This window comes from Lytechinus variegatus, chromosome 7 (genome assembly GCF_018143015.1).
Source record: "Lytechinus variegatus isolate NC3 chromosome 7, Lvar_3.0, whole genome shotgun sequence".
Taxonomy (NCBI): Eukaryota; Metazoa; Echinodermata; class Echinoidea; order Temnopleuroida; family Toxopneustidae; genus Lytechinus; species Lytechinus variegatus.
The window spans coordinates 13,906,199-13,927,389 of record NC_054746.1 but is presented as its reverse complement, the minus strand read 5'-3'; the positions used below and the strand labels follow the sequence as shown (position 1 = coordinate 13,927,389).

The following is a 21,191-nucleotide window of genomic DNA, read 5'->3' as shown; positions in this document are numbered from 1 at the left end:
ATTTTATGCTTTTTATGATCACAGAAGAGTCCCCAACAAATTTCATTGAAAAAAACAATGAAAAACAAAAGGTCAAAAAACAAAGAAATACATAAGAAATTGCAAAAACAATATAATACATAAGAAAACGATTTGATATCACAATTTTTTTCATGTACACTTGCTAAAGACACCACAAAGAGTTTCTATACCAAAAATTAGTACATTTGGAGCTTTATTTTGGGAGTTAGAGGAAAAAGTATGATTTCGCATACTAATTACGCATAAATTAGCATAATCACTTAATAACAATTCGCATGAAATAAATTACTATACGATCTTGTAGATTATGTCCCAGGCGACCCGCGTGCCAATTTTCGGCGCGATCGCGCGGTCGACGGCCGAGATCTTAGGGGGGGCCTGGGAGGCCATAGGAACTCCCAAAATACCCCGGCCTAGATAGGGTTAAGAATCATTGGGCATTGTGTCATATTTTTGTGTGTGCCAGATTTTCGAAGCACCTCAACTCAGCTATTACATATTTCATTACTTGCAAAAAGCAATTTTAACCGCCCCCCCAAAAAAAAAAAATCCATCATTTAAGAATCCTTTAACAGCCACATCACACTGTTAGTTCCAATTTTCATAGCATCTTACCTATACAATCTTAACCTAAAATATGCATCCATCATCCTTTAATAATTGTATCTCACCTGAGCTATCAGATCCTCCCTCAGGACTACCGCTGGAGTACATGGTTGCCAATTTGCCATCAAGGATAAACCTGAACCAGCCGTTACTGCCATTGGAGAGTTCCAGGGCGGCAGCGTCGCTCCAGATATAGAGACAGTCCCTACCCCTGGCCAGGCACCAGTCTTTCCAGCTGTAAGGTCGACCTGCCACAACCTCCTTAGAATCATCCATCCTCTGCTGCTGGGGTTGCTGCTGTGGTGGCTGCTGCTGGTGTTGTTGCTGCTGTTGTTGCTGCTGCATATGTTGGTGGTGTTGCTGTTGCTGTAGTTGGTGGTGGTGATCATCAGGGATCTCCTGAAATACATCAAACAATGTTTGTCAAGGTAATCATACTGTTCACATGACCATGACTGAACTATCTACAAGATTAATATGGAAGCAAATTATCTTGGTCCTCAAGACTTGAGCTGACCTTGTCTGATTGATATGCTAATCAAATATAATAAAATTAAATAATTCAAAGCCTTTTAAAGGAGGAAAAAAGGATAAAAACCCTTACATCAATTGATAATATTTTAATCATAAACTTTATCTAAATAGCCCTTAATTTAACTTGTTAAATGCTTATTACAAATCATAGACAAATGAGTAAAACACATGAGGTCAAAATATACATGATGACAAACATAAACAATTTAGAAAAAATTAGACTTGTTGTAGAGGAGACAAGTCAAATGTTATAGCCTTCATTATTAATCAAATCAAATCAACTGTATTAACATTATCACAGTTTCTATTTATCACTTCAGTTTAACTAGTTTGTGAAAAAATAACACCTCACCCTTTTGACTTGGGCAGTGGCTCCTTCTTCTTCCCTCTCATCATCGATGGGTCCAACGAGGGACGACACCTTGCTGAATACACCTAGTCTGGCAAAGTGGTCCAAGAACAGGTCCTGGCCCTTGTACATTAGATCTTGAATGATTTGAAGGGCTGTCAGGTGACCCTCATCATCATCCTGTCAAGCAGAAAGACAAACATGAAATGTTACTGCAATGCATTATATAAAAAAAATGTAACTTTGATTTATTCATTATTAAAAAAAAAATCATCTTTGACTTCCTAATCCTCATTGTTTTCATTACAACCCATTTCTAAGCACAAGTACATGTAGGTGGTGGGTAAATAAAATAAAATGATAAATATCAAACATAAAGTCAAAGGGGATGATATTGATACCATCTATCTGCAGGTGCCCAAGCTTGAAGAAAATATATATCTATTGTCAAAGTCATCTTTTTGAACATCACTCTATTCTTCGCATTATGCTCTTCTTTATTTTCCTCCACTATCACCATCTCATTGCTGAACTCCACCCTTGCAACCTCATCATAACTATCATCATAACTATCATCAATCAGCAGCAGATGCATCATCATCAGCAGCATTATCATCGACAGCATCATCATCATCATCAGCATGATCACCATCATCATCAATCACCAATTACCATCACCATCATCATCATCATCATCATCCTCACTATCACCATCATAACCACTATCATCAACATCACCACCATCACTATTACCGTCAGCCTCTCCTCATTGCCACCACCATCATTATCAATCATCTCATCATCATCATCATCATCACCACCACCACCACCACCACCACAATCATTATCACTACCACCTCCACCACCACCAGTTTGTACTGTTGACAATGTTTACCTCATGATCTAAGACGGCTGCCAATACTTCAACCAAGATTGGTGTGAATCCTAATAGGTCTCCTGAGCAGATCTCACATAAAAGCCTGGACGGTGCATAGTGGATCATCTTACGTATAAGAGCTAAGGTGGCTTTCCTGTTGAGGAATAACAAAGACAATTTCTAAGCTTAGATAATGTAGGAGGAAATTCCTTGAATGCTCATGCGCCTGATCAGCGTGGCCATGCTAAATCCGGGGTAATAATATGCCGTTCTTAGAAACATTGCATGAAACGCTATAGAAGTGTTGCATATATTATCATTAATGTGTTTATATACATGTACAATAATCTAAAAATCCATGAAGGGGTGGCGTGAATTCATTAAATCATAATACATTCCTTCAACTATCATTGACTTTCAATTTCCCATCGTAACAATTTTTAAAAGCCTATATCAAAATACACCATGCACATTCCACTTTCATGTACAAACCTCCATATCAAACAGTGTTATTCCTGATTATGGAATTAACATGTCAAAAAGGTCACAAAGTTCATTATTTTTAGGGCAAGGCCACTTTGCCGAAGGGATCATTTCTATATTACAACTTAAGTTGTAAAATGAAATAGAGAAAAGGTTCAATAAATCTCTAAGGCCAATTAAAGAGAAATTCCAGTAGTTGCAGTAAAGACTGATTTCATGAGAAAGTCTGTAAAACCAGGCTTAATTGTTAGTATATCATCGAGGATCTAGATCTTGTACAGTTACATAAATTGAACTTTGTGAAATCTTGAAATCTACGCTGAAAAATGTTCACACTGAAGATAACCAACACAGATAGGCACACGTGGGACAGTGTATTATTATTGCTGGAATAAAGACCCGACGGAAGTGACCGAATCCGCACTTATTTTGCTGATTTCTCTGCAATTACACAATTTCCTCCAGAATCCTTTGGCACATATTTTTTATTCATACAAACAGACACTTGGGTGGTCATTATATTAGATTCTGTAAAAAGTCATTTTCAGATCGTTACCAAAACTGGAATTTATCTTTAAAGGGGCATCAAGGTCAGCCAATAGGGCATCTAGGCCATATCCTTCAATGTGCTTTTCAAAAAATCAAATGGTTTATTATGACCATTCAAAATATCAACAGCAAAACACAAAAAATGAACATGTGTGGTTATCAAAGACTGAAAATGAAATATAATGCTTTTATTACTTGTTTTAAGAGGAGATAATCCTTCCTTAACACAATCAAATTATATCAATTCAAACAAACAAACAATTGCAGTAAACATGCTCGGAATGGGAGTTACAAACAACAAATTCTAACAATACAATTCTATTGTTTATATGCAGTTTGATTCACTTATGGTTGATACTTTGTTTTGTTCTGGTCTACTAGGTTCTGTCAAAAGACTGTCAATGAAATATTAAACTTAAGTATTGTTAACAGGTCACATCTCATCAAACACAGCATAAAAGTATCTAAATTTAACTTCACTTCAAAGTTACTCCCATGTTAATCATCTGTGTCCCTAAATGTTTTTTTGTGCTTTACTAATGTCAATCATACAAGTAGTAGGGTTGTGAAAAGGATATAGACACAATGGATGGCCTTGTTTATAATGTCACACCTATAATCATGTGCCAACAATTACTTGCTGCTCTCTCTCCCTATCTTACTCTGTCTGTCTCTTCCTCTCTTTCTCTCTGTGTCTGTCTCTTTATTTCCATCTTTCCCTCTTTCTCTCTTATATTTCCTCTCCCCTTCCCCATCTGTCTGTACATGTCTGCCTGTCTGGGTGTGGGTGTGTGTGTCTTTCTTCTTCCTCTTTCTTTAACACTCTCTTAGACACATACTCCCTCTACCCCTCCCTCTCTGTCTGTTTATTTTTCTCTCTCTCGCTCTCTCTTTGTCCCTCTTATTGTCTTTCTTTGTCTCTATACCTTCATCTTTCTCTCTATACTAACTCTCTTTTCACACACGTATTCCCTACCCATCTCCCTCTAGTTTTCTCTGTCTCTCACTCGCGCCCTCTCAATGGTCTGTTTTGATAGGAAACACATGCACGTGTTCAGTGACTCTGCATCCTCTGTCTGTAATCACTATCAGATTAACTTGAAAGCTTGCCAATTATTACAGACATACTGCATGAAGCAGTTAAAACCAGTCACGTTGACATAATGAAGATATATTTGTCTACCTGTTATCCTCTAGAACAGGTGAGGTTTTGTTTTACAGGTAAGCAAGTCTTGTGTATCATGGGAACACAATAAGGAACAAAACTGAATATAACATTGACAAATATACTTGAATTTCAGCCAATGACTGCGAAACATCCATTGCAATTACATTATTGCCTTTCCATTAATACTCAATATCTAGATACTAGAATAAAAAGAGCAGAAGTTCAGGAGAAATGAACCATGTATATTACACATTATAAGTAAAAAAAACTAACATGGGAGCAATCTAAAAGAGAGAAAGACAGAGAAAATAATAATAATAAGAAAAAATGAAAGAAAAAAATGAAGAAATAAAAGAAGAAATAGAGAGAGAAACACACACACACACAGTGTGGCAGAGAAGAAGGAAGACAGACAATGACAGAAAGAATAACAGAGAAAAGACAGAGGAGATTTGAGTATGAGCACTTACCTGACTGAAGGCATCATGGTGTTGTTGTAGACTTGAGCAAAGATAGGCAGCATTTTCCTGAGGTATACAGGGGCCATCTCAGGGTCTCCCTTGGGCTCCCGGTCTCCATCTTCTGGTTTGATCTCCTCCGGGCTGGTGATGGTAGACTCTGTGGCTGATGATACTGGCACCATCCATTCACCTTAAGGTACAGGACAGGACAGGACATAGAAATGAGGGCATGGGACTGTAATTACTAAATTACTTCACCAAAACACCAAGACAGAACATGGGAATGACTGGATGGAACTGTGGAATGATATTCCCGAGATTTACAAGGGCCAACTTGTGGTTTTCTTAGGTTCCCTATCTAAATCTTCTTGCCTTGTGCTCGTGGACACTGGGGGTGATGAAACTGGTACCATCCACTCACTTTCGAGTACAGGATAGAATATGCACGGGACTGTAAAAATAATTGCATCATCTTTTGATCAGGGGAGCATTTCATGTAACAATCAGTGATTTTCAAAGAAAATTGTTAAAAGCTACTGAAATCCTTGCATCTGATTGGCTCAGAACAAAGAAGTCAGTGAAATCCCTGATTTTCTTTGACTGACGTGAAACCTTTCAAAAAATACCTTTCCTACAAAAAACAGGAAGACTTGATTTTTCTTTTTCATCATCAAACTTCACCAGCCCAACCTACACCTTAAAAAACTATCACATTTCTTTACGGCATTTTACCTGGAGATTGAAGAATTTGCATGACCTCACGATGACCTTCATCATTTCTTTCCCTGGCCTTGTCCAAAGGGGTTTTGCCATCTTCATCCCTTAGATCAGGATTAGCACCATGACGAAGCAGGGTCTAATATTTAAAGAAGGAAAATGATAAATAGAAGAAAATGGTTTCTGTTTCTAGTCTCGACAAGACAAGAGATGACTGCGGTATAAGTTTAGATTTGGATATAGCAAACAGCTCAAAATGAAAACATACTGACAACTGATGATGCTGGCAATGAAATGGAAAGTGCAAGAAATTTGACAACACGCTTCATTCAAACACTAATAAAGTAATTGAATTACTGTCAGTGTTATCTGTGATGACTGATACCTTCATGACAAAATGCATAATAAAAAACAATGTTTAATATGAACAGAAACATGGCAAGAGTGGAGGGTGTCTCATCCATAATCCATAGTAGAATACTATAACTGTAAACACATTGTTGGAGGGTGGTGGTGTCAGATTGAAAGACAAGTTCTTTTACCATGAATCAGACATGGGGGGTGGGTATGATTCGCATATGAGTACTGTTAACGTGACCCTGACAGGGGAGGGGGTGACTGATTCATAAAATTGTTTTATTCTAGATATGAAGTTCAAGGAAGTGGTAACCGTATGTTCCAAAAAACTGTCTGATTCACTGAAGAATAATATAAAGGGAGCTGAAAGTTGTGAGTATTTGCGGGGGGGAGGTAATGATCAAATTCATGCAAGAGTACAAGCCAAGGACACTATTAATCTTACATCAAGGATGGGGTGTGATTTGATTTCTAGAAGGGTATCATTAACGATACATAGGGGGTATGTACTGATTCATTCAAATGGGTGGGGCAAGGGGAGGGGCAATGCCAAAATAATTCATCAAAGAGTTTAGGGTCCCGTTGCATAGAAATTACAATTATGGTAACTTTTGCAATCCAATGGCAACTACCATGGCAACAATGGACAGGGGCGGATCCAGGATTTTCCAAAAAGGGGGGCACATTTTTCGGAGGAAAATTTTGACAAGCCAAAAAAAAAGGGTTTTAACCGCAAATTAGGGATATTTCATATTTCTTACCCCCCAAAAAAATAAAGGTATACACTTTCAAAATAGGGGCACACCTCTGTGTTAATGGCATATTTACATTGCAAATTTCAACTTTGCTTCTTAAAGGGGGGGGGGGGGGGGGCCACAGGTCAGCTGTACCCCTCCCCTGGATCAATAGCCAATCAAAACAAAGGATTCCATGAAAGATACCATTGGAAGGCACATTTACTATAATAGTAACTTCTATGCAATGGGGTCCATAACTACACATGAAGGGAGACATGGCTTGATCAGGGTTCCCACAAATTTGAAAACAGAATTCCGTGACTTTCCCATGACTAAATCGCTTCTTTCTATGACTTCCCGTGACATACCGGGAGTTATATAGAATTTGGGATGTCACAAAACTGGGAAAAATGGAAATCATGAACACCAATCATTAGAGCATGTACGATCACACAGAGTATGAGAGTTGCGAGACAAAACAAACTTGAAAGCTGCCAGAGCCAAGAGGTAAATGCAAATCCATTACTTTTCAAAAATTTTCAAAATTCCCTGACTTTTCACTGATTTTCCATGACCACAAATTTCTCCAGGATTTTCCAGGACCGTGGGAACCCTGTTGATGCATAGAAAGGTACTATTAATCCCACATGAAGGGTGGGGTGTGGTAGAGTACTGTGATCATGAACCACACATGGGGTATGTTCTGATTCATATAATAACACATGAGTGAAGCTAATCACATATCCTGTTGCTCATTCCCAGATCAAATCTAATGTGAATAACTGATGACATTGAGAAAGTATAAATGACATGGAAGTCTAAACACAAAAAGTGCAGCAACGAATGTCAAATGCTATCTCTATCAACTATATCATCATCTACATGGGGCCTATCGTGGTGCATTAAAAACACATCATTTGGTCTGCATAAATATCAGAGGATATTAAATAAAGTGCCAAAATCGGAGGAATTAACCATAGGCTCATACATGCACACAAAAGTTGTGTGGAATATAATATAGTTATACGGGTATGAAATATATACAAAAAACCCTAACAAATACTGAAAAGGCACGAAGAAAACCCGATATGATGAAGTAGGAGTAGCCAAGAAACTGGAGAAGGGGGGAGGGGGACTGAAATGAATGTGAATTCACATACCTTGGCTACTTGAGGTCTACCAAAGCATGCAGCATAGTGTAGAGAAGACGACCTTTGACCTCTGTTAACGTCAGCTCCTCTCTCACAAAGAAACTCGACCTGAGAAAAGAATACAAATGGAAATCAATCAAGTTGTGTATAAAAACGGGTCAAGATTAGTTAAGGGTATGAAAACCTAGCGCTAGAAGTGATCTTGAAATGAGAGTTTATTCAAATTTAAACGAAAGTTTCAGTGCATATCGTTTGAGACATGTCTTAGTATTTATTTGTAATCTGCCATGCGTGAAAGATTTACTATGCATTTGGTCTCATATCAAAGAAGATATTTCACTCTTACTAGTAGTGTCAAATTTCACATTTTCAATGATTGTGACATTTATCTCTGCATACAGGTTTCCTGTTTGTTGGGATGCACTGCATATAACATACACGTACATATTTCCTTGAAACTTGACTAGACCAATAGCATACACTTACTGCGGGAAATTTTCATCAACATCACTATTATCATTACAATTATCATTGTAAATGTTGTGGAATGTGCATAAGTATATTCATGAACACAGTTTTACCTTCACAGCCACCTTAACCGGGCACTTCATATATAGCTTTCATTTTCCAATCATAACATGACCATACCTGCCAACCACGAGAGCCAAAACAAAAACTAGGAACAAGTTAATAAGAAATTTCTAAAAGAGGAAGTCTTAAATTCCTTTTAAATACTACAGAAATTTGTCTGCAGAACAGGAACACACGGGCTGAAATGGAAATATTCTTTTCACCAAAAATAGAAATATTCCTATTTAATATGAATACTTGGCAGGTATGGACAAATATCAGCTGACTATGATGACTATATAAATTCAACTTACCATTTCCTGTGTTCCAAAGGCTGAAGCCCAATTAAGCAATGTTTGGCCAACATCATCCATATAGTTAACTTCAACTGTATTGGCAAAAAAAAACAGAGTATAAACAATACAAAATGATAAATATTTGTGTGTGGTTTTTTTCTTGGTGTTATCATGTGACAATATACAAAGGATGTTGATCAAATTATGTTGAAATAAATATAAAAATATGAACCTTACTAACCTTCAAAAGATAAAAAATTACACTCCTTTAAATACATATGAAAGAATGAGCAAAAATAAAATAAAAATAAATATAAGAAAAAGATAAATCAGTAAACAAATAGAACAATAAATATATTTTAAAAAATATATTTCAACAAATGAAGTCAAATAAATTACAAGAAAAACTCATAAGAAGAAAGAACAAGTAAATAAATGAAAATAATCAATAAAAAAAACTATTAGCAAATGCATAGATATAAACAAAATTACAGAATATAATGATTCTCATAAGAAACATATTTCTTTCAAGTTAACAAATAATGTTTTTCCATTAGCCCTTACATTGGATTTTTTTTATTGTACACCAAATTTGTTTCAATAATATTGTTTGTAATCCCTTGAAATGCTAAAATATTTAAATCTGAAAAACGTTTATAGCAGGATAAACAGATCCCAAGCAGCTCATACCTCCGGTATCAATCGCATCAATGAGTGCATCGGTATCCTTACTACGAATACAATCAATGAGATGACGATGGGTCCGTTCTCCTGCACTGTCAAGGCGACGTAGACCGGTAGTGCTGCTACGAAGCCTAGGGGCGATGCTGGACTTGGGGAGTGCCTTACGACCCTCAAAGAGAAGCACCAGAAGAAGGTCAACAAGACGCATGGTGTCCAGGACACATCTGTAAGATGAGAAGATGATGAAAGGTGAGATGGGAAATCCATGTGGTACAGGTACATGTAGGTGTTTCATAAAGCAAGGCTCCATGCTAATTTTTTTTTCTTGGTGGCCAGATCGGTCCACCAAAATCATCAAATTCATTTTTTCAGTGGCAATTATGGATAGCCAGCAAAGTCAACATATAACATGCATGTTTGTTCAAAAAAAATTCTAGATATGATGTATTTTCATAAATTAATTGATTTATTGACAATTTGGTGTGTTCTCCTTTGTTAAAAACGGACATTTTGCAAATTTCTGATGAATGGACACTGATGGATTTCCATAGAGTTAGGATCGATTGGTTCAATCTTAGCTCTTTGTAAGACGGGGCCCCTGGTCTGCAAAGAGAATGTATAGTAGACTCAAAATCTATCCTATGAAATAGGCAATGGAAAGTGTACTTTGGCAGAATACACACATAGCAAATGCAGCCTTCAATAGTAAGTACCTTATTTACGGTAAAGTACAAAATCAACAAAACAAGTGAACATTCACTCTTCTTGATACTACACGTTTAAAAAATACAATTTGAAAGTAAATTATGTTCCATACCTTTCATCGCCCATGAGTGCCTTTTCTATTGAAGCTGGAAGGTCTGATCGTAATAAATCCTAAAATGAAAGTATTGAGAAATAATAATAAGTCAATTAAAATTCATTCTTTTGAAACTCATTGCTTCATCACAATGGATATATCAGGCATTGCTCAAGTATTGGGTCAAAGTATCGTGAACTTTCAAAATGTAACAATAGAAAATCCCTCACAAGGGAAGTGACCTGAAAGGTTTTAAAAACTTTGGGGAAGGTGCTGTGCTCATGCATTCCCCGAATTGTAGAATAACCTTACTAAAGACATCAACAGTTGTATGTGTATCAAACTTGAGTCTTTCAAAAAAAATTCTCAGAGCCTTTTTATATCAATACTTCAAAATTCTTCATGCGCCTTGAGCACCCAGCAGAGTGAATTTGCCCCTATAAAAGTCACACTTCATGTATTATTATTAAATTCATCATCATCATCATCATCACTATTATCATTATAAACTTAAGCATGCATCTGGCTGTATTGCCTCATATCACTTTTGAAAAGAAACACCTGAAAATCAATACACACAATTTTTGCTCAATACTGCACATCACTTACAAATCTGTGTATCAAATTTAAAAATTTTTTTTTAGTCATTTCAGAAGTTGGAGAAGCTGATATTTACATGAGTAACACTAGGTGAGCCTCGGCAAAGAGTTGAGAGTAGACTGATGACTGTAGAGATGTTTGGATTGCTCTTGGAGTCTGGTGTCGCCCCTGCCGCCGCCCTAGGTGTGGTGGATTGGGTGGCGGTGGTGCTGAAGGAGGCCGGCTGACCACAGTTGGCCAGACGTTCCAGAAGCTCATTGGTCAGTCCATGGCGGGCAAGAGGGGCGGGGTCTACCCCACGCCTTGTGAAGCGGTCAGCGAGGGATGCAAAGCAGCGCAAGGCTCCATCAGCAACCTGAAATGATCATAGAAATAATAGTTGGATTAATGTAGCGCTTTTTCCAGAGGATACAAAGAGTGACAGGGGTGTGTTTTTAAATGATTTTGAAGGTGGTCAATTTGTGTGGGAAAGGGGGGGAAGAATTTTTTTTTGTAAAGTTAAGAATTACAATAATAGAACAAGAAAGGTGACAGAGGATTCTTTCATCCATTGTTTTCTGTAATGTATGTGCTAAGTATTAGATGATGACAAAATATGTAATCAATACCAATACATATCAAGAGGGCAACTGATGTTCAGCACAAGACAATGCACAGTGCAAATCTGTGTGATTGATAAAACATGGCTGTTTTGAAAAGATCATATTCACTTGATTTGTAATTTGTTACAGAGAAGCAATTATTTTGCACCTGTACTAGGCACATATATTTATACATGTATGAAAGACCATACTTGACAGGTAATGATCGATTTTATGAAGATCTTTTTTATGAAATAGAATAATATATGTAGCTGAATGAGAGTCTAGCACTTCACGAGAAAGCCGAGTTAAATCACTCATGACAGTGAAGCCGTCCAATGAAATTGAAATTGTATAATTTTGGACTAGAAGGATTGTCCTTCTTTATTTTGTGAAGCCTTGCAATTAATCTAATCAGTTTGTTGCTTTTCTGCACTGTGTGGGCATTTCAATTCTCTGACAAACAACTCTGAAGACTCAATATTCCTGACAAGAAAATTCAATGCTACATGTACATGTTCTTCTGTTTGATTTTATAACATGTTTATTTTTTCCCCACTTATTTTTTACTTCAGCCTATGAACAGTTAACTTCATGAAGGGTTTCTTCTTGTTTTTCTCATTTTTCTTCAGTGACGTATGAAGATGAAAGGTTTCATGACCACTTGTAGAATATGTAAACCAAACAATAAGATGGGTTATTTGCTGTGCACATACTGCAGCCTCTGTCTTTGACAGACCTAAAACAACCACTCCGATTTTCAAAATGACTTTGGATGAAAAAAATTATGCAATTAGTATCATCAATCGATACAATTTGTATTGGAACATGACTTCAGAGTCAACTCTCCTTAAAATTAAAAAAAAATCAATTTATTCATCTGCAATTCTGTTGTTGATGGGGGGGGGGGAGATGACTAAAAAATGACATTTTTAAAAATAAATTTGATTAATAGGGTACACTGTAATCATATCATTATGTGGCCTAGATCCTTTCCCCCTTCTTCTTCTTTCTTTTTTCTCTTGTTTTCTTTCGTAGGGGGTTGTTATTTGTTGAACTGTATTTTAATGTTAGTGTTCTTTTTTAGCACCAGCTAATGAGGAGAGTCTTTCAACAGAAACTTGATTTCTTTTGATAATCCCCAGGCATTAGCTGGTGTTCTTTCCTCCTTTTTCTTAGTGTTTTTTTTTAATTTGATATTGTGTATTGGATGTTGTATGATGATTATTTTCAATGTAATGAATTTGACTGTTGTTACATGTATGAGTATGTGTACATGGAAATGAAATAAAATAAAAACAAAAAATATCCTACCCTCCAAGCCCCCACCCCTCTGTGGCCACCCTGTTTTTAAGACTAACCATGTTGTGAGTAAGACATGGTAATTTTTATGTAATTTGTTTTTATATATGTACATGTAATCTATAAAGGTATTAACTATAGACAGGAAAAACTTTTGCAGTTTCTTTTTATAATTCCTGTAGGCAATCACACAGGGAATTGGCAACTTTTCACTCGAATCTTGCTTTTATTCGTTTTGGCCAGTGTTCCATCAATATTTATTTATTTTTTCAAAATATGAAATGAATGGAAAAATCAAATGCTATTGCCAATTTGAGGAGCAAAGGAACATTTAATAAGCATGACTTGATGCAAACTGTGTAGCTCTATGGGTAGTACCAAAGTATTAAAAGTTCAGTCCAATTATAAGATTTAAGTTCAGTTTCCATGAATTACAGCAACTCACCATCATGAGAAGCGAGTTGATGTGTATTCATGTACACGGGCAAATCTCTTTAAGTCTGCAAATCCTCTGTGGGGGTCATAAGGACTTTGCATTAATCAGGCTCTGTACGCAGCTCTATAAAGTATTATGTTTTGCATTGTGTGGCAAGCCGCAATGTAATCCTAAACAAATGTATATTATGTATGCAGTAGTAAATAGCACTCAAAATTTTTAGAATTCATAATAGGAAATGTTTGGGATTACATTGAATTAAAAATTAGCCATTCCTTTGTGCAAAGCTTTATTTCATCAGTGCTTAAAAGTGGTAGTGAAAATGCATAGAACAGAAAATGAAAGAGAAAACAGCTGCAGCCATTTCAATTTGTTCATACTTAATTATTCAGTTGTGAGTATTATGACAAGTGAGGTAAATACAGTGTAAAGTAATATGACAACATATCGTAATACTCATTTTAAAAAAGGGGGAATACAAGCATTTGAACACTCAGGGAAATGGGAAAGCAAGAGCAAAATTAATACATGTAGCTTGTTATACAGTGCAAGAATGCACAGATCAGTAGGCCACTATATTCCTTCAACCATCAAACTGAGGCAAAAGAATGCAAAATTATCTGGCAACGTGTATACCCACAGAAAATTATCAATTATCTTTATTGCAAAATTCAATTTGCTTGAAACTTGGCTGCCATAAGAAAATTAAGAACTACATGTACATATATGGCATCTATGCAATATTTTCAGGCAGCAAAACACTGAATCGCATTCAGAAAAGGAAAGGAAATAACAATGCCATCAAAAGAGAATTGTGGCAGGAAAATGGCCTAACAGTTTCACAGTTTTCAAAGTTCTGAAGGATTGTTCTGACATGTTGCAACAATGCTCAGGAACACTATTGTGTTCCAAGTTAATGGGATATGAAGCGTCAAAAAATATGTTGCAGAGGCTAGCGACTTTCAATTTTAATATCGCAAAGAAACAAAAAAACTGTGGATAAAATCTATTTCTTCAAAAAAGTGAGGACAAATGAAAACAAAGTTAGAGCTATACGATAGATCAAGAGCTGTGCGTTCAAGCTAATAACTGTTGTGATATGATGATGTAATAATAAAAAATTTCAACACCAAATACCTTTAATAATGAAATCATTATGATGTCATGGGTTTGTATGCACAATATATGACCACTTTTTGAGACTTGAAGCATCCAATTCATATGTATCAGCATACATGTAAATGGTGTACTTTTTCTGACTACGTATGAACATGAAAATAAAAATGTTGCTGAGGCATTTGAGTATACCTGAACAAAACATTATTCCACAGCTTGTTAAAATCTAGATTTTGTGAAAGAATGGTGAATGTATTGGTGACAAAGACTGGCACTCCTGTTTGTTTTATTTGTTTTTTTTTCCAGAATGCATTGATCTTGAACTCTCAGTTGGAATCAAGTCCATTCCTTATGAAATAACTATTAACAGGAATGGCATTTAATAGTGTAATGGAATTTTACAATGAAATAAAAAAGAATGTACATTTCGGAAGAGAAACTTACATGCGGATCCTCATGTTTGAGCAGAGTGGAGAGGGACTCCACACATGTCTCTAAGGAGCCGTCCGATGGCTCCATCTTGCCACAGAGCCTGGAGACCACTGCCATGGCCGAGTGGAGGGTATCCTTGTGGATCATGGAGCCGTTGTCTCGGATGAAAGATAGGACGCAATGGAGACCACCGGCCTCAAACACGGCTCCTGACTCCCTTGTGCACATCAGTTCAAGGACCTAGGTGACATTAAAATATGAAAAACATTGATATGAACTTTGATTTTTATAAAGGTTAAATTCAAGACTGGATTAATGGATAAGGTTGCAGTAGCACTGAAACGTTTGTTCATCTGTGACATCATGAGAAACATTTTTTGAAGCAATCATAAAATTTAGCTGTAACACATTTTCATGCTGCATCGGCCTCTAGGCCATCTCCGACAAATTCTCTGACGAAGCTGTACAGCCTCACAAGTGAAAGCAGAACACAGACAAGTAAAATTGTATAATTATGAAAAAAAAGTTTTCCCATGTCATAATGTAGCAATATACATGTAAAGAGTAATACATGTACAACCAATTTGACTCATTACCATACACGTAAAAAATGAAACTAAATCCATTTAGGGCTATTGTGCCACTAGGTGAGTTACATGTCAATAATCTTGCAATAATGTTAAATCTCCTGAAATACACTAGGGGGAAATTCAATTCACTTAGAATCACATGCCCTTCTGAAAAACATGTACATGGAAAATTATATTAGTAGGAAATAAACTAAAGTTGATTTTCTGAAATATACATGTACATGTATATTAAAACATTTTTTATTGCATGAATAACCAACTGGAAGTCCATTGTGTTCATTTGAAAAAAAATAAGATAAATGCGAATGTCATAATTATTTTCTTATTCCTGCTTCATTTAATGAAAAACGTTCTTTCATATTCTAGACATTATTCCCCCCCCCCAAAAAAAAAAAAAAAATTCAACCACATATACGTGTATGTAAAGCAATACCCATTTGGTAAATACGGTACATGTAATATACAGTATCAAAGAATGTTTGTTGACACAACATTTCTTATTCCATATTTCATGATATTGGACTAAAATACATTTCTATTTACGGAAAGATAGGGGGGTTTGTGTAAATTATAGATTTCAAAGCTCTCTGCCAAGGTGCCCCTCCTTCATAGTGCCTCTGGCAATCAAGATTAAAATCCCATCAGGAAAGTCCCCCATGACTTTATACACTGTAACACGATGGCATGTTTGGCACAAACATTTGGTCTACAAGAACTTGGTCTATGTACTACATGTGTATGTACTCAGTTCAGTTTAATACCAAACAGACTAAACCCATTTGGTCCAATTACTGTTTGGTCTACACTGCACTTGGTCTAATGTCTACTTACTTCAATCATACAGAAGATTAATGCCCAGTTGGTCTAATGTCCACTATTCATTAGTTTTTACTATGTTAAAAAAAGTGAAAATTTGGTTCAGGAAGAGTTCATCTGTTCCTCTTTTATTAGACCAAGACGAAATGAGTAATGTCTAGAACTGGACATCAGAAGAAATTGTAAATGGGCTATGAAATGGCAATTAATCAAACGGCAAGGAAACTAAGAAGTTGCAGACGAACTACATGTAGGAGTAGACACTATGTGGGATGAAACCAAATGGAAAATAGACAAAACGGGTGTAGACAAATTGGCAATTTACCAAGAAATTAGTATAAAAGAAAACATTCAAGGTACATGCAAGTTTACCTTTATGCATTGTTCAGCTAAATCCTTGCTGGTTCGACAAGACAGCTCGACAACAACCAGACGATTGCAAAGGGCCTTGACAGCGCCATCTACAGCCACGATCCTACGAGTGCACTCCGCGGAGACATCCAGGTAGTAGGTGATGGCTCGGGCAGTGACTTCAAGTACGTTGTCCGGAGCATGCTCGTCCAGAAAAATACGGCACAGTGCGGGGAGAAAGGTTCTAGGTGGACAGCTGAATAAAAAGAAGAAAAGAAAACATACATTTTACACATAACATTACAGGAATATTGTTGCTTGTTCATATTGTTTGCAAGCAATAACAGAAACACCTCTATCGAGTGCCCTGTTTGTATCATCATCATCATCATTCTTTTCAATGTCATACCTGTATAACTGCAATTTTAAAAGTAGTTTTGATAGATGAATTTTCACTCCTTTTACAGTGTATCAAATGCTTATGAGTAGAGGATTGTGACTATAGGCCTATATAAAATATTGTTTTTACATGTACCATGCTTGGAATATGAAGCATGCCTACATTATATACATGTGCATGCAAACATTTGCATTGCCCATATAAAAACATTTTAATATAATTTACATTTCAGTTTTACCGATCCATGAACATACAGCTTTTTACTACCATCTGTATCATATAGAATGAGCACACACACAAAAAGATAAATATAGTTAGTGATGTGTAAATATGAGCACTGAAAGAAAACTATGTGACTCAACCCACACATCTTTTATCCAAACAATAATGAAATATGTCCATCTCTATGCACAGCTTACATATAAAAATATTTCAGTAGGGGAGACCAGGGTTAGTTGGAACATGGGGTAAGTTGAAACAATGTAATTTTCTTTAAAGCCTGTAAAATAAATTTATGTAATACTGCCCTCAATTAATATTGCTATTAATAATACAACAGTGTTGAATTATTATTGCAATAAAATGAGGGCAGTATTGCATAAATTTATTTTACAGTCGTGAAAGAAAATTACAATGTTTGAACTTACCCCATGTTCCAACTAACCCCGGTCTCCCCTAATATATCAGATAGCACCTCCCCCCCCCCCCCTGCCTTAACATGCAATGTACATTAAAGACAATATATTGGTGGTATTCAATTTTAGGTATCATAAAGACATATTAAATGATAACTCTATAAAACTGGAACGACCAATGCACGGATTTACATATACATGTATAAAGATGCAACAAAATAATAGGAATTATTAGAAGGAATTTTGTTAACTGCCCAATATATATTTCAATAAGTCTTTTATTTGTTCACATTACATGTATTGTAACGTACGTGAATTAATTAATGTTTCAAAAAGAATTATTGAAATAAATATTGGGGAGTTAACAAAAATCATGTAAAGCATGGGATCCCTACAGAATAAAATACAAAAACAAGATTGAACGCATCCAAAAACGTTACATAAGGATGATGTCCAAAGACTAGACTTGAAGCTATAACATGTTATTAAGACAGTTTAATATTAACTATATTAGAAAAAAAATGTAAATTTAATACCATCGGCTTGTTGTTTTTACAACCGGTATAAGATTGTACACAAATGACTAATGTAGGAGAAGTTGATACTGTAGGTCACACAAGCAAATTGAATAGGAAGAAATGATCACACTTACATAAGTTGAATGTTCTACATGTATTTGCAAGAACAGATTATTATTCTGGTAGCTAGCAATCAATCACTTCACACATATTGTACATGTAAATGTACACATATATATTTAAATCAGCTTTGTTGAAATATTTCCAATTAGACACTTGAAATATGCAATTTCAGTATTTTTAAGAATTAATTGTTGTCTCCCTACTGTAGTTTTCATTTTGAACTATAATCTATAATATGATATGCCTTGATATATGTTGACTATTTGTATTCCTATCTAATGTCATTGATTATGTATTTTGTTTTGGGATGCCTACTTGTATGGGTGTTTCTAAATTGTAAATCTTTTTCAGCAATACAAGACATGTAAAATTTGTCTGAATAAATTCAAATAAAATCAAGTGCAGCACATGTCTTCAAAATGTTGTTTTCACTCTGCTTTCAAATTCAAGGTCACATATTTCTACCGAAACTGCCTTCAAGTGAGGCAAGAGTGGCAGCTGCAGCAACACCTAATTGCCAATTTACTTCCCTGCGTGCTGATAAAGTGCATATGAAATTTATGCACAATTTTTTTTCCATGCAGGCGCACCTTCAGCATACATACATGTACACTGTATTCCCCCCACCAGACACATTTTGTACACAGATGTTCACAACCAATTACGGGATATATTTGTTTACACCGTGGCCAACATTTTCTCACTCACTGTGAGATGTCATAACAAATTATGAAACATAGATGTTTCTCAACATGAGTTCACAGTACCAGTATAAGTATTTCGTGGTGTTTTTTTGTCATAACTGGAAATAAGAGACAGAGAAAGAAGATAAAAAAGGCAACATTTATTCTGCTAGCAATCTTATGCAATTAAAGTTAAATAATCTCATTTTGATAAGATTATTATTTTCTAAAATCATAATTCATATTAATAAGAATGATGAGCAAATTGTCATAATATACATGTACATAAAATGGTATTTATTTAAAAAAAATGATAACAATTATATATTGTTCATCAACACCAAAATTTATTGAAACTGACAAAGAGACAAACATAAATTTTGTTAAAATTCTTAAATTACAAATTAAATATATAATCCTTCATTGTCATCCATGTCTGCTTTTCAAACATTGTTTTCCTCAGCATGATTATTCCCTTGCTCTGATACGATAGTCAGAACATTTGGGACACATTGCAATTCAATTACCGGTAAAGTCTACAGCCATACAATGATTGAGTCATACGTGTATGAATACTTTGTCACAGTAATCCTGATCGCTCCCTGGCAATTATCCAAAACATATCATACAATGATCATTATGTCATGTACAGTGTAAAATGTAAATTATGTATATTGTGGTTTGCATCGTTTGTTAACCTGACTTTGTAAAAAATGAGCTACATGCAGTGGATTTCCAGCACTGAGAGCAAAATGAAAACTCTTTTTGACATTTAGAATCAGAATGCCAAATTTGAACATATACATGTACAATCTTGAGATTGTCATGTGCAAAATCATTTTATCAAGATTTATATTCTAGTTAAAAGGAATCTTGGCATACTGTATATTGTATATGAAATGGGTGCAAGAAATGGCCTAACCATTGCTTTCACATCATAACATGTCTATTAGGGCAAATTGACGCCTGCCTTCTATTCTCTTCTCGCGACTCGCTCTAAGCCCGCAGCAAGGACATGATGTGAATGTGAATTAAGTCCTTGGATGGCAATGCCGTGTCTATGATGGTACATTGTAGATATAAAAGATTGTGATAAATGATAATGGTATACATGTAGATCTTAGTTTACTCAATCATGTTTTTTTTTTAATTATAATTACCATACAAGCATAAAATGAGACAAACTACTCAATGGATATCGACAAATGCAAAATGGACATGAAAGTAATATTCTAAAAAACAATAAAACATGTTTAATTTTGAGTTCCCTTGTGAGGTGAAAGCACTACATGTAGGCAACTGTCTTTTTCTTTTTAATAAAAAAATGTCAAAAATGATTTCACCCTGCGAATAATCTAATGCATCATATGTTACAGACTGATATCTCTTCATAGCTTGCTATATTTTTTTCGTTTTGTTTTCAATGTTTTTCAGTCACTCATACTTCATTGTATGGCGTATAAGGGAACTCATTCAACAGGGCCTATTTTAGTTTCCTTTTTTTATCATTTTCAATGATAAATTGGTATTTTATTTGTATATAATTGCATGCATTTTATATACATGTAGGCCTACAATGTACAGTAATAACCTGTTTTTAAGGAGAATATGAAAATATATTATCAAACAAAAACAGGCTACCAGGGAAAATTGTATTAGAAATCAATTAGAAATTATATTCAAATAATCAGAATTCATAAGAGGAACAGCTACATGTAGCAAATGATATCACAAAATTAAAACTGGGTTTGTGGGTTTGATGGATTTAAATGTTCATTGTGTATACTACATGTTCCTATATTTTCCTCCTTTTTGGGGGGACCAACATAATTTCAAGGCAAACTTCCTCTTTAAATAAAAACAAGCATCTATTTTCATGAATTATGGAATCCCCTGGTAGTGTGTGACTGTGAGATATTGTTTCCATATCCTTATGCTTAACCCAAGGCTCCACATTAACTTTTTTTGGTGGTGGCCCGTTCGGGCCACCAAAACCTTCAAATAATTTTTTTTGGTGGCCCACTAATAAAGTTTGGTGGCCCGAAAAATATAAAGAAAAACATTAATTAAAAATGAATAAAACAAACTGAAATATTCTGCAATCACTAACACGTACCACTATTCTTTGTACATTTTGTACATGTATATAAATCGTGCTTGCTGTTATTTTACTTTGCATAAAACAAAAGAAAAAATGAAGAAAGAAAAAAACAAAGAACAGGTCATAAAAAAAATTTTGAGAAAAACAA

General features: G+C 35.4%; 1 protein-coding gene across 2 annotated transcripts in view; it reads right to left on the bottom strand.

The window, feature by feature from the left end:
• LOC121418494 (E3 ubiquitin-protein ligase HECTD1-like) overlaps nt 1-21,191 on the bottom strand; it is a 62,056-nt gene that overhangs the window by 28,445 nt on the left and 12,420 nt on the right. For both annotated transcript variants that reach the window (XM_041612401.1, XM_041612402.1), the window contains exons 3-14: nt 16,605-16,839; nt 14,839-15,066; nt 11,036-11,314; nt 10,378-10,436; nt 9,567-9,784; nt 8,895-8,968; nt 8,020-8,118; nt 5,781-5,904; nt 5,058-5,238; nt 2,406-2,541; nt 1,514-1,690; nt 693-1,026 (exon numbers count right to left, since the gene is read on the bottom strand). In XM_041612401.1, coding sequence (XP_041468335.1) covers nt 693-1,026; nt 1,514-1,690; nt 2,406-2,541; nt 5,058-5,238; nt 5,781-5,904; nt 8,020-8,118; nt 8,895-8,968; nt 9,567-9,784; nt 10,378-10,436; nt 11,036-11,314; nt 14,839-15,066; nt 16,605-16,839 — 2,144 coding nt within the window. The remainder of the gene's footprint in view (nt 1-692; nt 1,027-1,513; nt 1,691-2,405; nt 2,542-5,057; nt 5,239-5,780; nt 5,905-8,019; nt 8,119-8,894; nt 8,969-9,566; nt 9,785-10,377; nt 10,437-11,035; nt 11,315-14,838; nt 15,067-16,604; nt 16,840-21,191) is intronic.